The sequence below is a fragment of the Meriones unguiculatus genome (assembly GCF_030254825.1).
Source record: "Meriones unguiculatus strain TT.TT164.6M chromosome 13 unlocalized genomic scaffold, Bangor_MerUng_6.1 Chr13_unordered_Scaffold_39, whole genome shotgun sequence".
Classification (NCBI taxonomy): domain Eukaryota; kingdom Metazoa; phylum Chordata; class Mammalia; order Rodentia; family Muridae; genus Meriones; species Meriones unguiculatus.
In genome coordinates this window covers 1632805-1651380 of record NW_026843648.1, presented here as the reverse complement: position 1 = coordinate 1651380, position 18576 = coordinate 1632805, and the positions used below count along the sequence as shown (strand labels likewise).

The 18576-nt window shown below is 35.2% G+C and overlaps 1 protein-coding gene across 1 annotated transcript in view; it reads right to left on the bottom strand.

Annotated features, from left to right (window-relative positions):
- Positions 1–1740: 1740 nt before the first annotated feature.
- The window catches only part of LOC110541025 (zinc finger protein 120-like), a 41800-nt gene continuing 24964 nt past the window's right edge, over positions 1741–18576 (bottom strand). Inside the window, exons 2-4 of the mRNA XM_060376350.1 lie at positions 4529–4655; positions 4280–4340; positions 1741–2264 (exon numbers count right to left, since the gene is read on the bottom strand). Coding sequence (XP_060232333.1) covers positions 1862–2264; positions 4280–4340; positions 4529–4655 — 591 coding nt within the window. The 3' untranslated portion in view covers positions 1741–1861. The remainder of the gene's footprint in view (positions 2265–4279; positions 4341–4528; positions 4656–18576) is intronic.

Below are 18576 nucleotides of genomic sequence, written 5' to 3'. Positions count from 1 at the left end.
TTGCCTTAGACATTGTGTTTTGTCACAAAAAAGTCACTATTACAAACACATAAATTTTACAAGTGGATGATTTATTTCTTGAAATCGAAGTGAATTGTGAAATAAAAAAGGATTACCTTATTGTTTAAATTCATAGGACTTTTGTCCATACTAGTTAGCAAATGAAAACAAAAGAGTGGATGTCATAATGCTTGAATACATTGTTAAGTCTTGCTAGATTTTTTTTCCTCCAGAATAATCTTGTGTAACTGAAGGCAAGTTTGCTACTTAAATTTTACCAAATCCTTTATTCTAAGAGACTTCCTTTAGTATGAGTTCTTTCAAATATTCAAACACTACTGTGATTTGAAAAAGCTTTAATAGATTGTTAACACACTGAAGGTTTTACTCTTTTATAATTGTACCATGAAGTGCAAAACTTTATCTTACTCACTACATTTATGGGGTTTCTCTGCACCATGACTTTTTCTCAAGATTTCAAAGACTACTGTTATATGAAAAGGCTTTTCCACACTGATTATTCATAGGGTTTCATGTCAGTAAGTGCCCTTTTATGTATTTGGAGATAACTGTGTTATCACATTGATTACATGTGGAGGGTTTCTCTCCACTATCTGTTATTTTATATATTTGAAGATGACTGTGTCATGCAAATGTGGGAACATTCAAAAGAAATTTGTCCTAAGATTTCCTTTTGTATATCATCCTCCATTGAATTGTAGGGTGAAGCTAAGTTTACATTCACAGTTCATAGGAAAGCCACAGACTTCACAATAGCTGATCAGCTTTCGTTATTCATCTTTTATTCCAAAACAGGACTGCTCCGTACCATGACTTCTGTTCCCCAAAACATGACTCTCCCAAACCAAAGCTTCCCTTCTATAAAAAATAATGCTTTTTCCTAATGACAAAAGAACAAATGGATATCATTGTTTGGACTGTAAAACCTTTATTTTGCATCAGTTGACATATATCAATGACATAAAGAAATCCCATATCACTAAAACCTGACTGATTGAAAAATACAGCTGTAAGATGGCATAGATGTTTACAGTTTTCAAGCTTAGAACCTCTGCAACTTTCTGGTTCCCTGATTGGGTAAGTGCTCCAAGAATGTAATGTGGCCTTCAACACATAACACATAACATTGGATGACATTAATTTTTGTCATTTGCATTGGTGGAATGTTTGGGTTGTGTTGGATCTCAGTGGCCTAAAGAACACAAGGCCTTACAACATTGCTTATATTAATACAATTTCTCTCCAGTGTGTAACTTACTTGATAATGAAGACTACAGATATGTGCAAAGGCCACACATTTTAACACACTCATAAGGTTTCTCTCCAGCATGAATTCTTTCATGATGATGATGATTATAGAAAGGCGGAATGGCTTCATCATGTTAAATACACTCATAGGCATTCTGTCCAGTATGATTTATTTCATGAGCTTGAAGATGATTCTGAAGTGCAAAAATTTCATCAAACTGGTTACATTCATAGCGCTTCTCTCCAGTATGTCTTCTTTAACGTATTAGATGACTGTTGCGCACAAAGTCTTTCCCACAATGGTTACATTCATAGAGTTTCACTCCATTGTGTATTTGTAGATTATTATGGTATGCAAAGGCTTTGCCACATGGGTTACATTCACAGGTTTACTCAAATGAGTTATTTTGTGTATTAGAGGATTGTATTGGGTAAGACATTACCACATTAATTACATTCATATGGTCTCTCTCCAGTGTGTTCTTCTTTGTTTTTGGAGACTATTGTGAAATGCATAGGATTTACCATATTGTGTATATTCATTAGGTTTCTCTCCAGTGTGTGTTCTTTCATGTGTTTGAAGACTATTCTGTCATGCAAAGGCTTTAACACACTGGTTGAATGCATAAGATTTCTCTTCAGTATGTGTTCTTTTATGTCTTAGGAGAACACTGTTATATGCAAAGGCTTTGCCACATTGGTTACATTCATAAGGCTTCTCTCCAGTGTGTGTTCTTTTATGTACTACAAGATGACCTTTTCGTGCAAAAGCTTTACCGCATTGGTTACATTCATAAGGTTTCTCTCCAGTGTGTATTCTTTTATGTATTAGCATATGACTATTATATGCAAAGGCTTTACCACATTGCTTACATTCATAAGAATTCTCTTTAATATGTGTTCTTTTATGTTTTAGGAGATCACTGTTAGATGCAAAAGCTTTACCGCATTGGTTACATTCATAAGGTTTTTCTCCATCATGTGTTCTTTTATGTCTTAGGAGAACACTGTTATATGAAAAGGCTTTACCACACTGTTTACATTCATAAGGTTTCTCTCTAGTGTGTGTTCTTTTATGTACTACCAGATGACTGTTTCGTGCAAAGGCTTTACCACATTGGTTACATTCATAAGGTTTCTCTCCAGTGTGTGTTCTTTTATGTATTAGGAGATGACTGTTATATGCAAAGGCTTTACCACATAGGTTACATTCAAAAGGTTTCTCTCCAGTGTGTGCTCTTTTATGTCTGAGGAGATGACTGTTGCATGCAAAGGTATTACCACATTGGTTACATTTATAATGTTTCTCTCCAGTATGGGTTCTTTTATGCCTTTGAGGAAGACCATGATATACAAAGGCTTTATCCCATACAGTGTATTCATAGGTTTTCTTTCCAGTATGACTGTTTTCGTACTTGCAAAGATAATTGGCACATGTGAAATCTTTACCACAGTCATGATAGTAATTACACCAATAACTATTTTACCCATGTGAATTATTTTATAATTTGGTTTAAAGGTAAAGAGAAATTAAACCTTGAGTTTTCATAACTCTTTACATTCATGGTGTTTTCCTTCTGTATTTTATAAAATACCTGTGGTGGTAAGAACATTTATAACCTGGCTTACATTTATAGCATGTTATTTTTTCTATCTTTTCCCACATATTTGTAGAGAACTGCAAGACTGCAGAGCTTAAGCACACTAATTAGATTAATATTTTTTTTCTATACCGAGCCATGATACATTTACAAAGATAACTGGGACATGCAGAAGAATTTCCACATTCCTAAAATGTATATTTTCTGCAGTATGGTTTGGGAGTATTCATAAATGAAGTTGAATAAACAATTAATTGCTATTGGGGTATATTGTGTGAAAGTGTGACCTCACATGTGAGTTTTGAGTGCTGAACCAACAAAGATCTAAGTGCTGGCCAGATCTTAGTATTGTTAGTTCTACAGCCCATCACCTGTCATATATTTTGTAAACATTTGTCCTTCCTTTCTTGTCTATTAGAAATAATATAGAGCTAACAACTGATAGCAGTGTACAAAATGGAGGGCAGAACTTCTGAGTGAGAGGATGGCTGGAAAGAAGAAAGAAAAAACAGGAGATTCACCAGCAGGACACTTAGATTAACAGACAGACATGAACAGGAATCACGAGGTACAGCTGGCCATGCAGTGGGACAGTAGGCGAGGTCATTTGTATTAAAGTAGAAAGTTGGCTCAAAATCTGTCCAGCTAAATTGCCTAAGCTTTAAAATATTAAAAAGCCTATGTGTCATTACTTATGTCTGAAAATCCCATATAAATCATTAACATGTATCACATTTTTAAAAAAACTACTAAAAATGGGGACTACTATATATCTTTTCATTGTTCTGGGAGGTACATTGCTTCTTTCAATATCCCTATACTAACATGGCTTTTATTTATTGTGACATATGATACACCTATTAGAAGAAGAAAAATATTTGACATGGTTTCACGTTGCATTCACACAGTTTGATTTTTTTTCATGATCGATATATGGTATAGGGATTATGTTTTTCTCACAATATTCTTGACTCCAGAAAACTGCCCCTCTCATGAAACTTAGCAACATTAATACAAGTCAATGAGTAATGCCAGCTTTACTATGGACTAATTGATTAGTTTAATGTTTGGAGCATACTTTGATTATCTAGTTAATGTGAATACCTTTTGTAAAATCTGAGTTGTAAAAGAGTAAACAGATGGCAGTTCTATAGCACAGCTCTAATGGGGTTATGATTTAAATGTGATTTTTGGTAAAGTATTGTTTCCTTGCCTCCTTTCTTAGAAAAATTCCTTGAAAACACAAATTAAATACCTGACATTAAAGTACATGTTTTGGTAACAAGTTATTACTCATCAATAAATATATGTAAATCAGTCCTTTTACGTTGTTACTTTTCTTTAAACCTCCCAGGACATATTAAAAAAATTCAACGGAATATTCGTATCAGCATGCATGTGGAAATTACCTTCCATGATTTTTAGAACTTTGACAATTCTGTTCAGTATTATGATCTTCCCAATTGTAGCCTGAAACATAGTACCACAAAATGTATGATTTATTATTGGAAATTAGGCAAAATTTAGGTCATGATTTATGGTCAAACATAGAATCATTCACCTCATTCTTTCTCACCCTCAACTGATATTACAGAAGAGCATCAATAAAGAAAAATTTTCCCCTTATTTTAAAAAGTAAGGAAGATTCATTCTTGTACCTATAGCAGTGAGGTTCTTGTAAATCTCCAGCATCACATCTTTGTAAAGGTTCTTCTGGGAAGAATCTAGCAACTCCCACTCTTCTCGAGTAAAGTTCACATGTACATCATTGTAGGTCAATGCATTCTAAAATATCCACACAAGTGTATATCAGAAAGCATGATACTTGCAACACTGGAAGTATATACTATATGTTCCCATAATTCCAGTGTTCTACTTATTTTCTGACACGCAAGTTCTAATGTAACCACCAACTCCTTTTAGAAAGAAACTGAATAGTGAGGTTTACCTCTCTAGTTTCTGCATCCTTTCAGGAGGATATAACCTTGCAAGAGAAATGCCAGTTAACAGAAATCAAGAGAGAGAAAAGTAAACAGATCAACAGTAATGAGCCTGTGGAGAGCTGCTTGTTGCTCAAGCTGTTTTGTTATTTATCAAAAAAAGTTTTCACCTTGGCCTTCACCTGGAGATAGAGAAAAGAGGAAATTTCCCCAAGTTCCTTAGCACTTGTTCCAAGTCCCTTTAAACTTTTTTGTGTGACATTAGACCATATCTGCTTTAAGGAAGTAGTTTTAGGAAAGACGTTTGGTAGTTTCAGGAACTTCTTTTTATATTGGTGTGACTTGTTTTTGCTTCGCCTATAAAAAATGAGTTATGGAATGCTGCAGTATTACTGACAGCCCTCTCACGCTATCCCATTTGTAGTGTGATTTGTTTTAATTATTTCAATCCTCACTCCCCACTCAGGTACTGTTCCACCCTGCCAGTAGGCTCTCACACAAGCCCACAATACAGAAATTGAATGAACAATTCCAAACTATAAAACAATGGGCAAGCTGGGTGTATTTACTCATGCCTTTAATTCCAATAAACCTCAGGAGACAGAGGCAGGTGTTTTTCATAGAGATGGATGATAGCTTGGTGTATGCAATAGTCACGGGTACATAATAAGAACCTGAATACTCTGCAAAAATTACTCAAACAAATGAAAAAGATAGAACTGACAGATCTTGACGCAAGTTTCTACAGAGTTATATGTTCCATCCAGTGCTGTATACATCTTCTAGAAACCTAAACTGCCTTACTTTAGATTGTAACATTTATACGATATTGCTAAAATGAGATGTATGTTTAAACAGTTACAAAAAAAACAGATTAAAATATCTACAATGTAAATGTTAATCATGGATAAGCAACATAGGGAATGAGAGATGGCTTGGCAGTGAAAATTTCTTGCTGGTCTTGAAAGTCATTGGGCCTGATTGCCAGAACTTGCATAAATATTTGGATCAGGATGAATATTTGGATTAGATGAATGGTGACACAGCCTACACAGAATCCTGGGAAACATACTCCAGAGACAAGACTCACAGGTGCAGATCTAACTTTATTATCCAGTGTAACAGCATTTAAATATCTGAAAGCCTAATCAGACCATCCTGTGCTAGGGTCAAGTACCAGTAACAAGCAATCAGGTTGGTACTATTCTGGGCATGGCAGAATGGGTTAGGTCTGACAAAGATTCTGGGGCTTCTGGGAAAGGAGAATCATGAGAGAGATGGTCTGGAAGTGAGGAGGAAGAAGGATTCCATGATGGGTTATTGTGGAGAAAATACCATGTGGGCTGAGAAATGACTCTAATAATGACATGAAAAGGCTCATATGTAGAATGCTAGTATGTACCATGGGATTATAGATGGAAGGTGGACCAGATGAGGAGGATTAAATTGGAAGGCATTGGATGGGGGCTGGGAGATGAATGGTGAGGTTATTGAGCCAGCATATGTGAAATATCTATCTGGCCCAAAATAAATAAGACAATTATAAAATCTAACCAGTATAGGTGTCTTATTTGTGATAAGGGGCTAAATAATACCACAGTGGTAGTGTTCTGGCAAATAATAATAAATAGTATAGAGCCCAACAATCATTTTTTTTTAATTTTCTGCAACAAAGGTCTATAAATTCCTAAGGTCTATCCAGGATACCAGAATTTTACATGAAGATGTAAATATAACCTCTCTGTCTTTGCTTAATATGTTAATATTTAACAATTTGGATAAACTGAGTCATATAAGAAACTAATATTCTGTAAGATACACTACAAATGGATCTAGAAAATGACATTCCTAGTCTTTCTGTGAACTCTATTTATGTTTTAAGGTTCTTTTTTGTTGTAAAAGATCTTCACCTAAATCTTCAAATCAAAATGTTAAGGCTCAAACTTACCATGGGTAAAAGTGCAAGAGTCTAATCTTAAAAGCTGTGAACTTGTTGAAAACTGTAAAAGATAATTAATATTCCGGATAATGGTCAGATACCTTACAAATGACCAAATACTTTAACATGTTCAGGGGTAGACCTGTCATCATGCACAGTACAAACATAATGCCTACACAGAGAGATAAGTGTCTGTGTGTCTAATCAAGAACAAACCTTACACAAGTAACTAAATCTCAGTGAAGTTTATTTAATATAAAATATGGTTAATAAATTAGATGTCGTTCGCCAAACCCTTCAGAGAGCTCTTCTAAATTTGGATTTAAGAAACCTAAAGACAAAGTTTCCCTCTGGTAAACAAAAAATATACACTTCCTGTGTACAGCTGTTTGTTATATCCCCCCTCATCCAAGTTCTGGTGGAGACTGCTGATTCTTGTCTCAGTGCCTAGTTGAATTCTGTTCTGTTTTCTTTTCTGTTTTTCATCTCTTTACTTTCTGAAGTTTTCATCTGCCATTTTATCTCTCTGAGAAACTATGAGTTAGGTTGTTGTTATTTATGATAGTGTGGAGGACTCATTAGGCTTTTCGATATTACTGTTTTCCAGTTGATGCTATAATTGGTACATATGTTCATTTGAACATCAATTTTGGGATTAAGTTAGTCCTTTGCTGAAAAGTTTCTTCATAAAAATGCAATACATATTTCTTCTCTTAGCAGGAAACAAACATACTAGCCTAAGGTCCTAGTAGTTGTATTGTTACGGAGTACTTGAATAGGAAAAAAAAACAAACAAACAAAAAACAAAAAACAGGATGTCTAATTTTTTCTGAAAGTAAAGAACTCTTAAGAATGCTTTCACAAGATAGAGAAACCAGTAGCCCACTGCACCAGAAAGAGAAGGAATCCCAACATAACAGGAAGAAAATAGCCCATCCTCAGAAATAGACAAAAGACAGAAAAGACTGAATTATTAATTGACAGATATCTTAATCTAGATTCTGTTTGACCTTTGGTAGGTAGATCAAGTCTCAATTTCTTGAAGTTTAAATCATAGTTTTTAAAGTCTACACAATGATATGAAAGTTTTAAATATATGAACATGACCACAATTCATAATCTACACTGAAATTCTTACTGTAGGAAAAGTAGATAACAAGTGTTTGTAAACAGTTGGAGTAGACTGATGCTTTACAGATAACCTGGGGCACCAAAAAAGGATGGTTCTGAGCTAAAAACCGAACAGTCTTTCCTCCTTCTGAATACATAATGACAGATAAGCTCTCAGTACAATTAGAAGCACTGAAGTATATCTTCAGCAGGAATGAAAGGACATTAAAAAGGTTGATCCTGTAGCTATGAGATTAACCAGTGCTTTCATCTGGTGTTTTTCATAGCATATCAAAACTCCACTGATTAATATTTTCAAACTCTGAAATTTTCAACTCTTTAAGTCTCATTTTCACATACTTTAAACCACTTCCTCAGACATTTACAACTTGCATTTACATACCTTAAATCCCTTTCTTAGACATTCAAAAATTCCATCAACTTTAAAGTGTTTGTTTCCAACATCCATGCATTTACCAGGAGGAAGATTTGTCTGATAACTGGGAGAAATGATTGACAAGCAAGTTCCTTTAAATGAAAGAACCATAAAATGTAAACTGTTAGGTATTAGTAGGTATCAGTTTGAATTTCATTTAAATCTAATTTTGTGAGATTAGCATATTCAGTGTGAAGTCAGCAAGGTAATGCCTTCTTCAGCAAAGAATGTAGTATCTGTAGAAAAGAACAAGGTTTGACTTTCATGTATGATATGGAGTGACCATGCAGCTGCAGCATTGTTCAGAGGAGCTGCCTAAAGTTTCACAAATTCTGCTAAACTTCTATAGTGACAACCTGCTGTGAACATGACAAGAGATCTGATAGGGGTAAATTTGAGCAGGAAGTATAATCCAAATGGTCTCTATATCAGTTAAAAGGACAGAGACTTACTGGGCACCCAGTCTGGGGTCCTCCATGGCATTCTCAAAGACTTTGTAGGGAGCAGTGGTTGAGAGTCTTTGGATGCCAAACAAAACAACATTGACTCCAGCTGCCACACAAGGCATCATGAGCTTCCAAACATCAGACTTGTGAGGCCTGAGAATTTTTTTTAAGGATCAGGAACTTGGGAAGAGAAACCTACCTTGGCCAGGCAGAGTAGAGCATTTAACTCAATATTATTCATAGGTTGGGCAGGGATTTATTGTTGGGTGAATCATGTGGCAATTCATGGTTCAGTTGTCAGCATTACCACATTTGAAATATGATCAAAGGAAAGGCCATTTCTGTCTATCTTAGCTACCAACTAAAAATGTTTGGCAGAGAAATGGTTTTCATTACATCCCTTATATCTATACTCAACAGAACTCCCTGAGGGCTTTGAGGGAGAGCATCTAACTTAGCACCATATTTTTCACTTGAATACTTTTATTAATTAATTCAATTTACATCTTGGTCATAGGCCCCACCCTCTTCTCCTCCCAATCCATATCCTTCCATCTCCTCCTCCACTTTTCTGCCCCCCTACCTACACACCCCAGCCCCTATAGTCTTATGATGACTGAAGTTGTGTTACTCCCTTGTGATCTGTTAGGGCATTTCCATCAGGGGAAAGTGATCAACAAACAAAATATAGTCCATGTCCACTCCACTAACTAGTGGGCCCACATGAAGCCTACTCAGCACATCAGGTACTAATATGTAGAGGGCCTAGGTTGAGACAATGCATTGTCCATCAGACTCCTTTGGACCCTCTGGGCCCTGGTTGATTGGCCCTGATGATCTTGTGGAGTTCTGGTCACACAAAAATAAATGAATAAGTATACATATAACCAACTGAATCGATTCTTTAGACTTTAGTATTGCTTTTATGTGATTGGAAAAACATAAGCCATCAGCTCAAATGAAAAAAAAAGAGAATTTCTTTTTTTAATAAATTTGAGAGTCTGTGAACACACTTTAGGTTATCCAAAATTCCATGATAACAGTGTGGAAGCAGCTTCATGTATTTTTCATAGTAACGGAATAAATAAAACTATAAATCCAATACCTCACTGAAAACCTCAGAGAGGTTGTTGACAGCAAAATGGGGCAAGTTATCATACAGGCCCAAGATGGCTATGTGATTTCATTCTTGACTTTTAGATTGGCAAAAGCCAGGAATGTGCTGGGTTACTACATTCCAAAATGACTTTATTCATCAGCCATAGGAGATATATAGATATAGATACAGATACAGATATCAATGTAGCTATTGTCTTAACCACAGAGATGTCCAAGAAATGGCTACTCAGGGTGCTGCAGGTAGCCCACATGATGGTAATGAGCCTCTCACACTACAACATTGCATTCTCTCCATATCAATGAAGTTTTCATAGCCAGTCTTTGCAGACACAGCTCTTTCCAGGAGTTCTCATTGATATATGTATACATTCATACAGTTCAATATTTGGTACAGGACAATCCTTGGGGAAGAATAATTCTCTTTCTCTTGGTTGTTACTAATTGCTTGTTTTTGCCCAATAGATTCTCTCTTAATATAACATCTAGACACAGATCTCAGATTAATGTAGTACAACAAAATGGAAATTCTTTCTGGTGATGGCAGGTCATAAGGCATAATCCTTCCTTCAGTAGAACTCAGTGGACTTCAGGCTAATGATTTCTGCTAAGCTCCCTCTATTAGGGTCACCCAGACTCTTATATACCACAGGTTTTGAAACAAGCTTCTGAGCATCTATCCCCAATCACTGAAGGCTATGTGTAACAAAGTTCAACCCACCTACCTGCAACAAAGTTCCACTTTCTCCCATTGTGAGCATTTTTGTACTGTCTTAATGTACTTGGGGTTTTCCTATCTTTTATATACTACTTTAACTTACTTTCCCCCCACACCTTACCCAGGAAACTACTCATTCATTTAATCTGCAGCTTAGAGAAACACCTTTTCTTTACTACTTTTTTACTACTTTTTGAATTTTTGTAAGGAGTTATTAATTTTTACATTATGTTAACAAGTGTTTTGTCTACATGTTTGTGTGTGAACCACTTGTGTGCATGGTCCCTTCAGAGGCCAGTAGAGGACATGGATCTCCTAGAACTGGTGTTACACATTATTGCAACCTCAAACTGGCTACTGTGACTTGAATCAGCAGCAGCTAGTCATAACATATCAGTCATTTTTCAAGACCTAATAACATTATTTTGCACACACTTATTTATTTTTATTTCATGTACTTGATAGCTTAACTTCTTATATATGTGTGCATACCACAGGTGTGCCTGGTGGCCAAAAATGCCAGAAGGGATCTTATGAACTGGAGCTACACATGTTTCCAAGGCTACCCTGTGGGCACTGAGAACTCATGCTGGCTTCTATTCAAAGTGGTCTATCTATAGATAGATGCCTGGGCATCTGTCTATTTCACAAAGAGACAGTTTAACACTAGGAGTGCATATAAACTTGTTAGAATTTTCATAAGTGGGTGTGAAATTGAATCATTACAAAAGAAAAGGATATGAAGCTCTTACTCATATTCTTAGTGAACACCTTAGTGACTCTTCCATATAATGCAGTGCTTCCATGTGCTGAAACATCATAAGCACATATGTGTTCAGTACTCATGGGATACAAGCAGTGACATTTTATGCACACAATGTACACGAAAAAATATTAGAAACAGTTCAAGTTCTTAGAGCTTAGGAGACATTACATGATGTTCCTGAGTTGTCAAGGTCTTATTCACCCAAGATTTACATGTCATAGTAAAAGTCAAGGGCTAGGACCTCTAGGCTCCTGTATTTGATAAAGAATTTCTGAGAAAAATGTACTGACAATACCCATCATTCTGTTCCTCTGGTTTAGATCGCAATGGAGAAACTATCAATATTTGCTGACCTTATACTTTGCCATTGAAGAGATCAACAAGGACTCAAACCTACTTCCCAATATGAGCTTGGGTTTCCACGTCTACAATGCCTTTAATTCTAACAAAAAACCTTGGAGGGCCCTCTGATGTGGCTGTCTGGAAGGAGTGAGTATATCCCTAACTACAAGTGCAACACTCAACACAAAGCTCTAGGACTCATTTCAGGAAACAAGCCAGAATTTTCTGCTGCAATTGCAACACTTTCAGAGCTCTACAATGTCCCACAAGTAAGTTAGCCACATATTTTTAAGCACAATCACATCTTAGATATGACAAAACAAGCAAAAAACAATAACGAAACAAACAAACAAACAAAGAACAGAAAAGTGGATTATGTTTAGTGTAGGCAGATTTCAAATATCAGTGAATGAATTATTTTGATATGGCAATAATTGACAGATGATACAGTGTGATAAAAAGCATGAACAGCAAATTCTGGGAATTTCTAAGCAGATCACTTAGTAGTATCCAGGATTCTGTTTCCAAACAATGGATGATGTACTGTGGATACGCATTCTGCATTTGATCATAAGTCAAATTCTTCAGCAAAGATACCTAACTACCCAATCTAGCATATAAACATCTCAAAATTCCTACAGTTGTCAATATATGACATGTGGAAAAAGAAATTCCAGGACATGTAGCTAAATTTGGAATAATCTTTAACGCCATCACCGATGAAAATCTTTTAAGGATTTAATGATCTCATTCAGGAAAGTTGATCTCAGAATTGCACGCTCAGAGACCAACCACTTAGCTGTATCATCACAATTTACTCTTACCAGGCTACACTGAAGAAATGCATCTGTCAGCAGGCATTACTCCAAATAGAGAAAATACTTGGTGAGCATAAGAGTCAGCAATAATCAAGATTTAAAAACCCACACGGTAACTCTCAATGTTATCACTCAGTTAAACAATTTATAAATGTATTGAAACCTAATGTAACAAAAAATAAAAGAAAATAATTTACATCTGTCTGAGTTTTGTCTCTATCAAATCTATTTAGAGGGATGATGTAATAACCCCTAGTAACTTGGCCCCAGATCTTCACCAGAACTTGCACCATTTTAACTTACGAAACTGAATCTCTAAAACCTTTGATAATCTCTTTCCATATTTGCTTTCCTGAAGATGAAGGTTCTCAGAAATATGGTGTCATGTGACTGGAAAGAACCTATTAATGCTTTCTGCCATCCTTCTCTCCATCAGATACTCTGTTGCATTGTTATTGCAACAACAGAGCTCTATGGTGCCTCTCAAAGCCAGTGAACAGCTTATTGTTTATTTATTGGCTGCTTCAGACATCTTAGTAACTTTGGAGATTATGGTATTTGAAAAGACTGAGTTCTACTATATGATTGAGAGACAAGCTAATTTCACAGAAGACATCTTCCTTATTCAGTCCTTTAACCCTCATATGTGAATAATGAAGTCACTTCCTCACTCAGGGTGTTGATTCCAGATACCTGAAACTCAGAATCACTTTTTTTTCTTTGCTTCTTCAGGTCACATATGGACCGTTTGATTCCATGCTTAGTGACAAAGATACATTCCCATCCCTTTATCAGATGTCTACTAAAGACAGAGGTCTAGCCCAAGGGCTGATCTCTTTATTGCTCCACTTTGGCTGGAAGTGGTTGGGGCTCATTGTGTCTGATGATCAGAGAGGAAGGGAGTTTCTCTCTGACCTGAAAGTAAAGTTGGTACCAGAAGATATCTGTGTGGCTTTTACAGAAAAACTCCCAGATAAGTGGAACTATAGGGTAAGATATGGTTATGGTTTGATGAACTTTAAACAACGTACACCAGTAAATGTGAATTTATTTTATGGTGATATAGATGACTTGGTGTTCTTCTGTGTAGACATTTATATCTTTTTAAACAGAAAGGTGTGGATCTTGGCAAAGTCACACTCAACTACAATAACTAAAAAACATGTTTTGAGAAACCTATTCAGTGGAAGCTTCTCATTTTTAAAGAAGAGAATTATCCCTGGCTTTAAGCACTTTCTTGAAGCCCTTACACCCTCACATTACCCAGAAGATGTTTACTTCTCTAAATTCTGAATTGACAATTTTAATTGTTCACCTCCTGCTTCGTGGTGTGGAAATCATAAACCCTGTCCAGTGAATATTTTCCTAAAGACTAAGGATAAAATAAATGATGTGATGACTATTTCTGAGCCAATCTATTCCATCTGGAGTGCAGTGTATGCAGTGGCCCATGCCCTACATAAAATGTTACTGAACAACACTGAAATAGGACCTAAAGGAGACAGAAACACATACTGGCTTCTACAATGGCAGGTAAACCTCACCTATAAGCAGGGGAAACTTAGAATCTTACGTTGTTAGTAAGTAATTTACTGTGGTCAAGCCAATAAAACATTTTCATCTCATAATTAAAAGTATAAGTTAAAATGGAAAAGGGTTTAGGTTTCTCTCCATTTAGTTCCATGTTGGCTATAGGCTTATTATATATTTCTTTACTATGTTTAGGGATGTGCCTTGTATCCCTGATCTCTCCAAGACTTAGTTAAACATGAATAGGTATTGGATTTTGTCAAATGCTTTTTTGGCTTCTAAGAAGATGATCATGTCTCTTTCTCCTTCAGTTTGTTTATATTATTGATTACAATGATGGAATTCTGTATATTAAACCTGCATGCCTAGGATGAAGCCTACTTGGTTATGGTGGATGATATATTTTATGTATTCTGGGTTTCGGTTTGCAAGTATTTTATTGAGTATTTTTGCATCAGTGTTCATAAGAGAGATAGGTCTGAAGTTCTTTTTTTGGGTCTTTGTGAGGTTAGGTATTGAGGTGACTGTAGCTTCATAAAATGAGTTTGGTAATGTTCATTCTGCTTCTATTTTGTGGAATAGTTTGAAGAGAATTGGAGTTAGTTTTTTTTTTTTTTTTTTTTTTTTTTTTGAAGGTCTGTAAAATTCGGCGGTAAAACACTCTGGCCCTGTTTTTTTTTTTTTTTTTTTTTTTTTTTTTTAGTAAGACCTAATGATTGTTTGAATTTCTTCTGTACCTGTCGTTATGTCCCCTTTATCGTTTCTGATTTTGTTGATTTGGATAGTTTCTCTCTGCCTTTTAATTAGTTTGCCTAAGGGTTTGTCTATCTTGTTGATTTTCTCAAAGAACCAGCTCTGGGTCTCATTGATTCTTTGAATTGTTTTCTTTGTTTCTAATTCATTGATAATAGCTCTGAGTTTGATTATTTCTAATTGTCTACTCCTATTGTGTGTGTCTGCTTATTTTTTTCCCCCAGGGATTTTAGGTGTGTCATTAAATTGCTTGAAAGAGATGTCTCAAACTTCTTTCTGGCTGGACTTTGTGCTGGGAACTTCCTCTTAGCACAGCTTTAATTTTGTCCCATAAGATTTTATTACTATTGCTCTGTAGTAAAACTTGAAGGCACGGATGGAGTTACCTCCAGAAGTTCTTTTATTATACAAACAAGTTTTAGCTATTCTGTTTTTTGTTTTGTTTTGTTTTTGATTTTGTTTTGGTGTTCCATATGAAATTGAGAATTGTTCTTTCAAGGTCTGTGAAGAATTGGGTTGGTATTTTGATAGTAATTGCATTGAATCTGTAGATTGCTTTTAGTAAGATGGCCATTTTTACTATGTTAATTCTACTGGTCCATGAGCATTGGCGATCTTTCCATCTTCTGATATCTTTTTCAGTTTCTTTTTTCAGAGACGTGAAGTTCTTGTCATAGAGGTCTTTCTCTTACTTGGGTAGTTACACCAAGATATAGTATATTATTTCTGGTTATTGTGAAGCATGTTGTTTCCCTAATTTTGTTATCAGGCCATTTATCATTTATAGTGATGCAGATTACTGATTTTATGAGTTATTTTTATAGCAGCCAGTTTACTAAAGGGGATTTATCAACTGTGGAAGATCTCTGGTAAAATTTTGTGGGTCATTTATGTATATACTAATATATCATCTGTGATTAAGGATATTTTGCCTTCTTCCTTTCCAATTTTTATCCCTTGATCTTTCTTAGTTGTCTTATTGCTCTAGCTAGAACTTAAAGTACTACACTGAAAAGATATGAAAAGAGTGGGCAGCCTTGTATTGTCCTTGATGTTAGTGTAATTGCTTCGAGTTTCTCCCCATTTAATTTGATTTTGGCTATTGGCTTGTTGTATATACCTTTATTATATTCATGTAGGGTCTTGTATCCCTGATCTTTACAGGGCTTTTATCATGAAATGGTGCTCAATTTTATCAAAGACTTTTTTGCATCTAATGAAATGACCATATTTATTTATTTATTTATTTATTTATTTATTTATTTATTTATTTATTTATTTTATTTCAGTGAATTACAGTGATGGATTTAAATATGTTGAGTCATCCCTGCATCTCTGGGATGATGCCTACTTGATCATGGTGGAAGATTGTATTTGATGTGGTCTTGGATTGAGTTTACCAGTATCTTGTTGAGTATGGATTTGAATTTTTCTTTGTTTGTTGGGTCCTTGTGTGGTTTAGGTACTTGTGTGACTGTGGATTCATAGGATGAGTTTGGCAATGTCCCTTCTATTTGATTTTGTAAATAGTTTCAGAAGTAATGGTATGAGCTCCTCTTTGAAAGTCCGATAGAATTCCATGCTAAAGCCATCTGGTTCTGGGATTATTATTATTATTATTATTATTATTTTGGTTGGGAGTCTCCTGATGACTGCTTCTATTTTCTTAGGGGTTATAGGACTGTTTAACCTGCTTACCTGATCTTGATTTAACTTTGGTAAGTGAAATCTATCAAGAAAATCTTCCATTTCATTTATATTTTCCAAACTTGTGGGATACAGTCTTTTGAAATAAGATCTAATGATTCTTTGGAGTTATTCCCCCTTTTTATTTCTGATTTTGTTTATTTGGATACTGTCTCTCTGACTTTTTGTTAGTTTGTCTAGAGGTATGTCTATCTTGTTGATGTTCTCAAAAAAACATAGCTCTTGGTTTCTCTGATTCTTTGTATTGTTTCCATTTTTCTATGATACTGATTTTGATTATCATATTATTTCTATGATACATGAGTTTGATTATTTCCTGCTGTCAACTCCTCTTGGGTGTGTTTACTTCTGTCTGTTCTAGAGTTTATACATGTGTTTTAAAATTGCTACTAGAAATTTTCCTTAGCACTGCTTTCATTGTGTCCCAGAGGTTTGGGTATGTTGTCCATTCATTTTCATCGAATTCTAGAAAAACTTTATTTCTTCCCTGTCTCAGTGGTTACTGAGTTGTTCAGTTTCCATGAGTTTTTTAGGTTTTTCTCTTCTTTCCATTGTTATGGAAATCTAGGTTTAATCCATGGTGGTCTGATAAAATACAAGGAGTTATTTCAACTTTCTTGTACCTGCTGAGGCTTGCTTTCTGACCAAGTCAATGTGGAGTTTTGGAGAAGCTTCTGTGAGGTGCTGAAAGAAGGTATATTCCTTTTTGTCTCATTGAAAATTCTGTGCAAGTCCATTAAATCCATTTGATCTGTTCTTCCATTTTATTGTTTCTCTACTTAGTTTCTGTGTTCATAACTTGTCCTTTGGTGAGTAAGGTGTTTTGAAGTCTCCTTCTATTACTGTGGTGGTATTAGTTAAACTTTAGTAATATTACTTTTGCAAATGTAGGTGCCCTTGTATATGGAGTAGAATATTCAGAATTGAGACGTCATCTTGGTGGATTTTTGCAATCATATGTATTCTTTTGCTATGATATGTGTCCTTTCCCATATCTTTTGAATAAATTCAGTTAAAACATTATTTATTAGATATGAGGATGGCTTCTTTCACTTGCTTCTTGGGTCATTTTCCTTGAAAAAACAGTATTTCCAGCCCTTCACTCTGAGGTAATGTTTTCCTTTTTTAAGATGTTTTTTGTTTTGTTTTGTTTTGTTTTTTGTTTTCTGTTTTTTTGTATGCAGCAGATTGATGAGTCCTGTTTATGCATCCATTTTGTTATTCTATTTCTTTTTAATGAGGAATTGAGTCCATTGATATTGAGTGCTATTAATGATTGTTAGTGCCTATTTTGATTTTTATGATTGCAGTGAGGTTGTGTGTTTCTCTTCTTTTTGTAGGCAGCAGCAGTGTTATTTATTTTCTGTGTTTCTTTGGGTATTGTTTACTTCCTTTGGTTGGAGGTTTCCTTCTAGTATCTTCTGTACAGTTGTGAAGCATAGACCCTGGCATTTTTCAGTCCACAGCATGTCCTCTCACTTGCTGTGGTGTCACTGCAGTCCAAGCCTTAGTAACCATGTGCACTGGGTGCTGCCATTTTGGATCCTCTTCAAATTTACATCTTCTAAATGGAAATATTATTTTCTAGTGCTGGAGAAAGACACAGTACCTAACTAAGGACATGCTATACACTATACTATCTTCCATCTCAGAGATAATATTTCTACTTGTGTTCAGTAGCTCTTGCATTATTTCTATGAGGAATAATTTTAATCTCACTAAACAACTGGGAAGTCAACTAAACAAATGAAGCACCTTCAAAAATAAAGTCATGTTAGAGAGAGGGAAAATGAGCTTCTCTTTAAAGTCAGCCAGTAATCTGTGTGGGCCACTCATATCATATGATGTCTCTCTTCAGCTGCATCCATTTCTGAGGAAAATTAAATTTATAAATGCTGTTGGAGATGAAATAAGCTTTGATGAGAACAAGAATATTAGAGAAACATATGATATACACAACTATATTGCATATAGTTTTCAAAATGCATTACTACTTAAAGTGGGAGAGTTTGTCTTCAAGAGTGCACAAGATCAAAGCTTTTTAATCAATGAAATTATGATTCAATGGCCAAGTAACTTCAAACA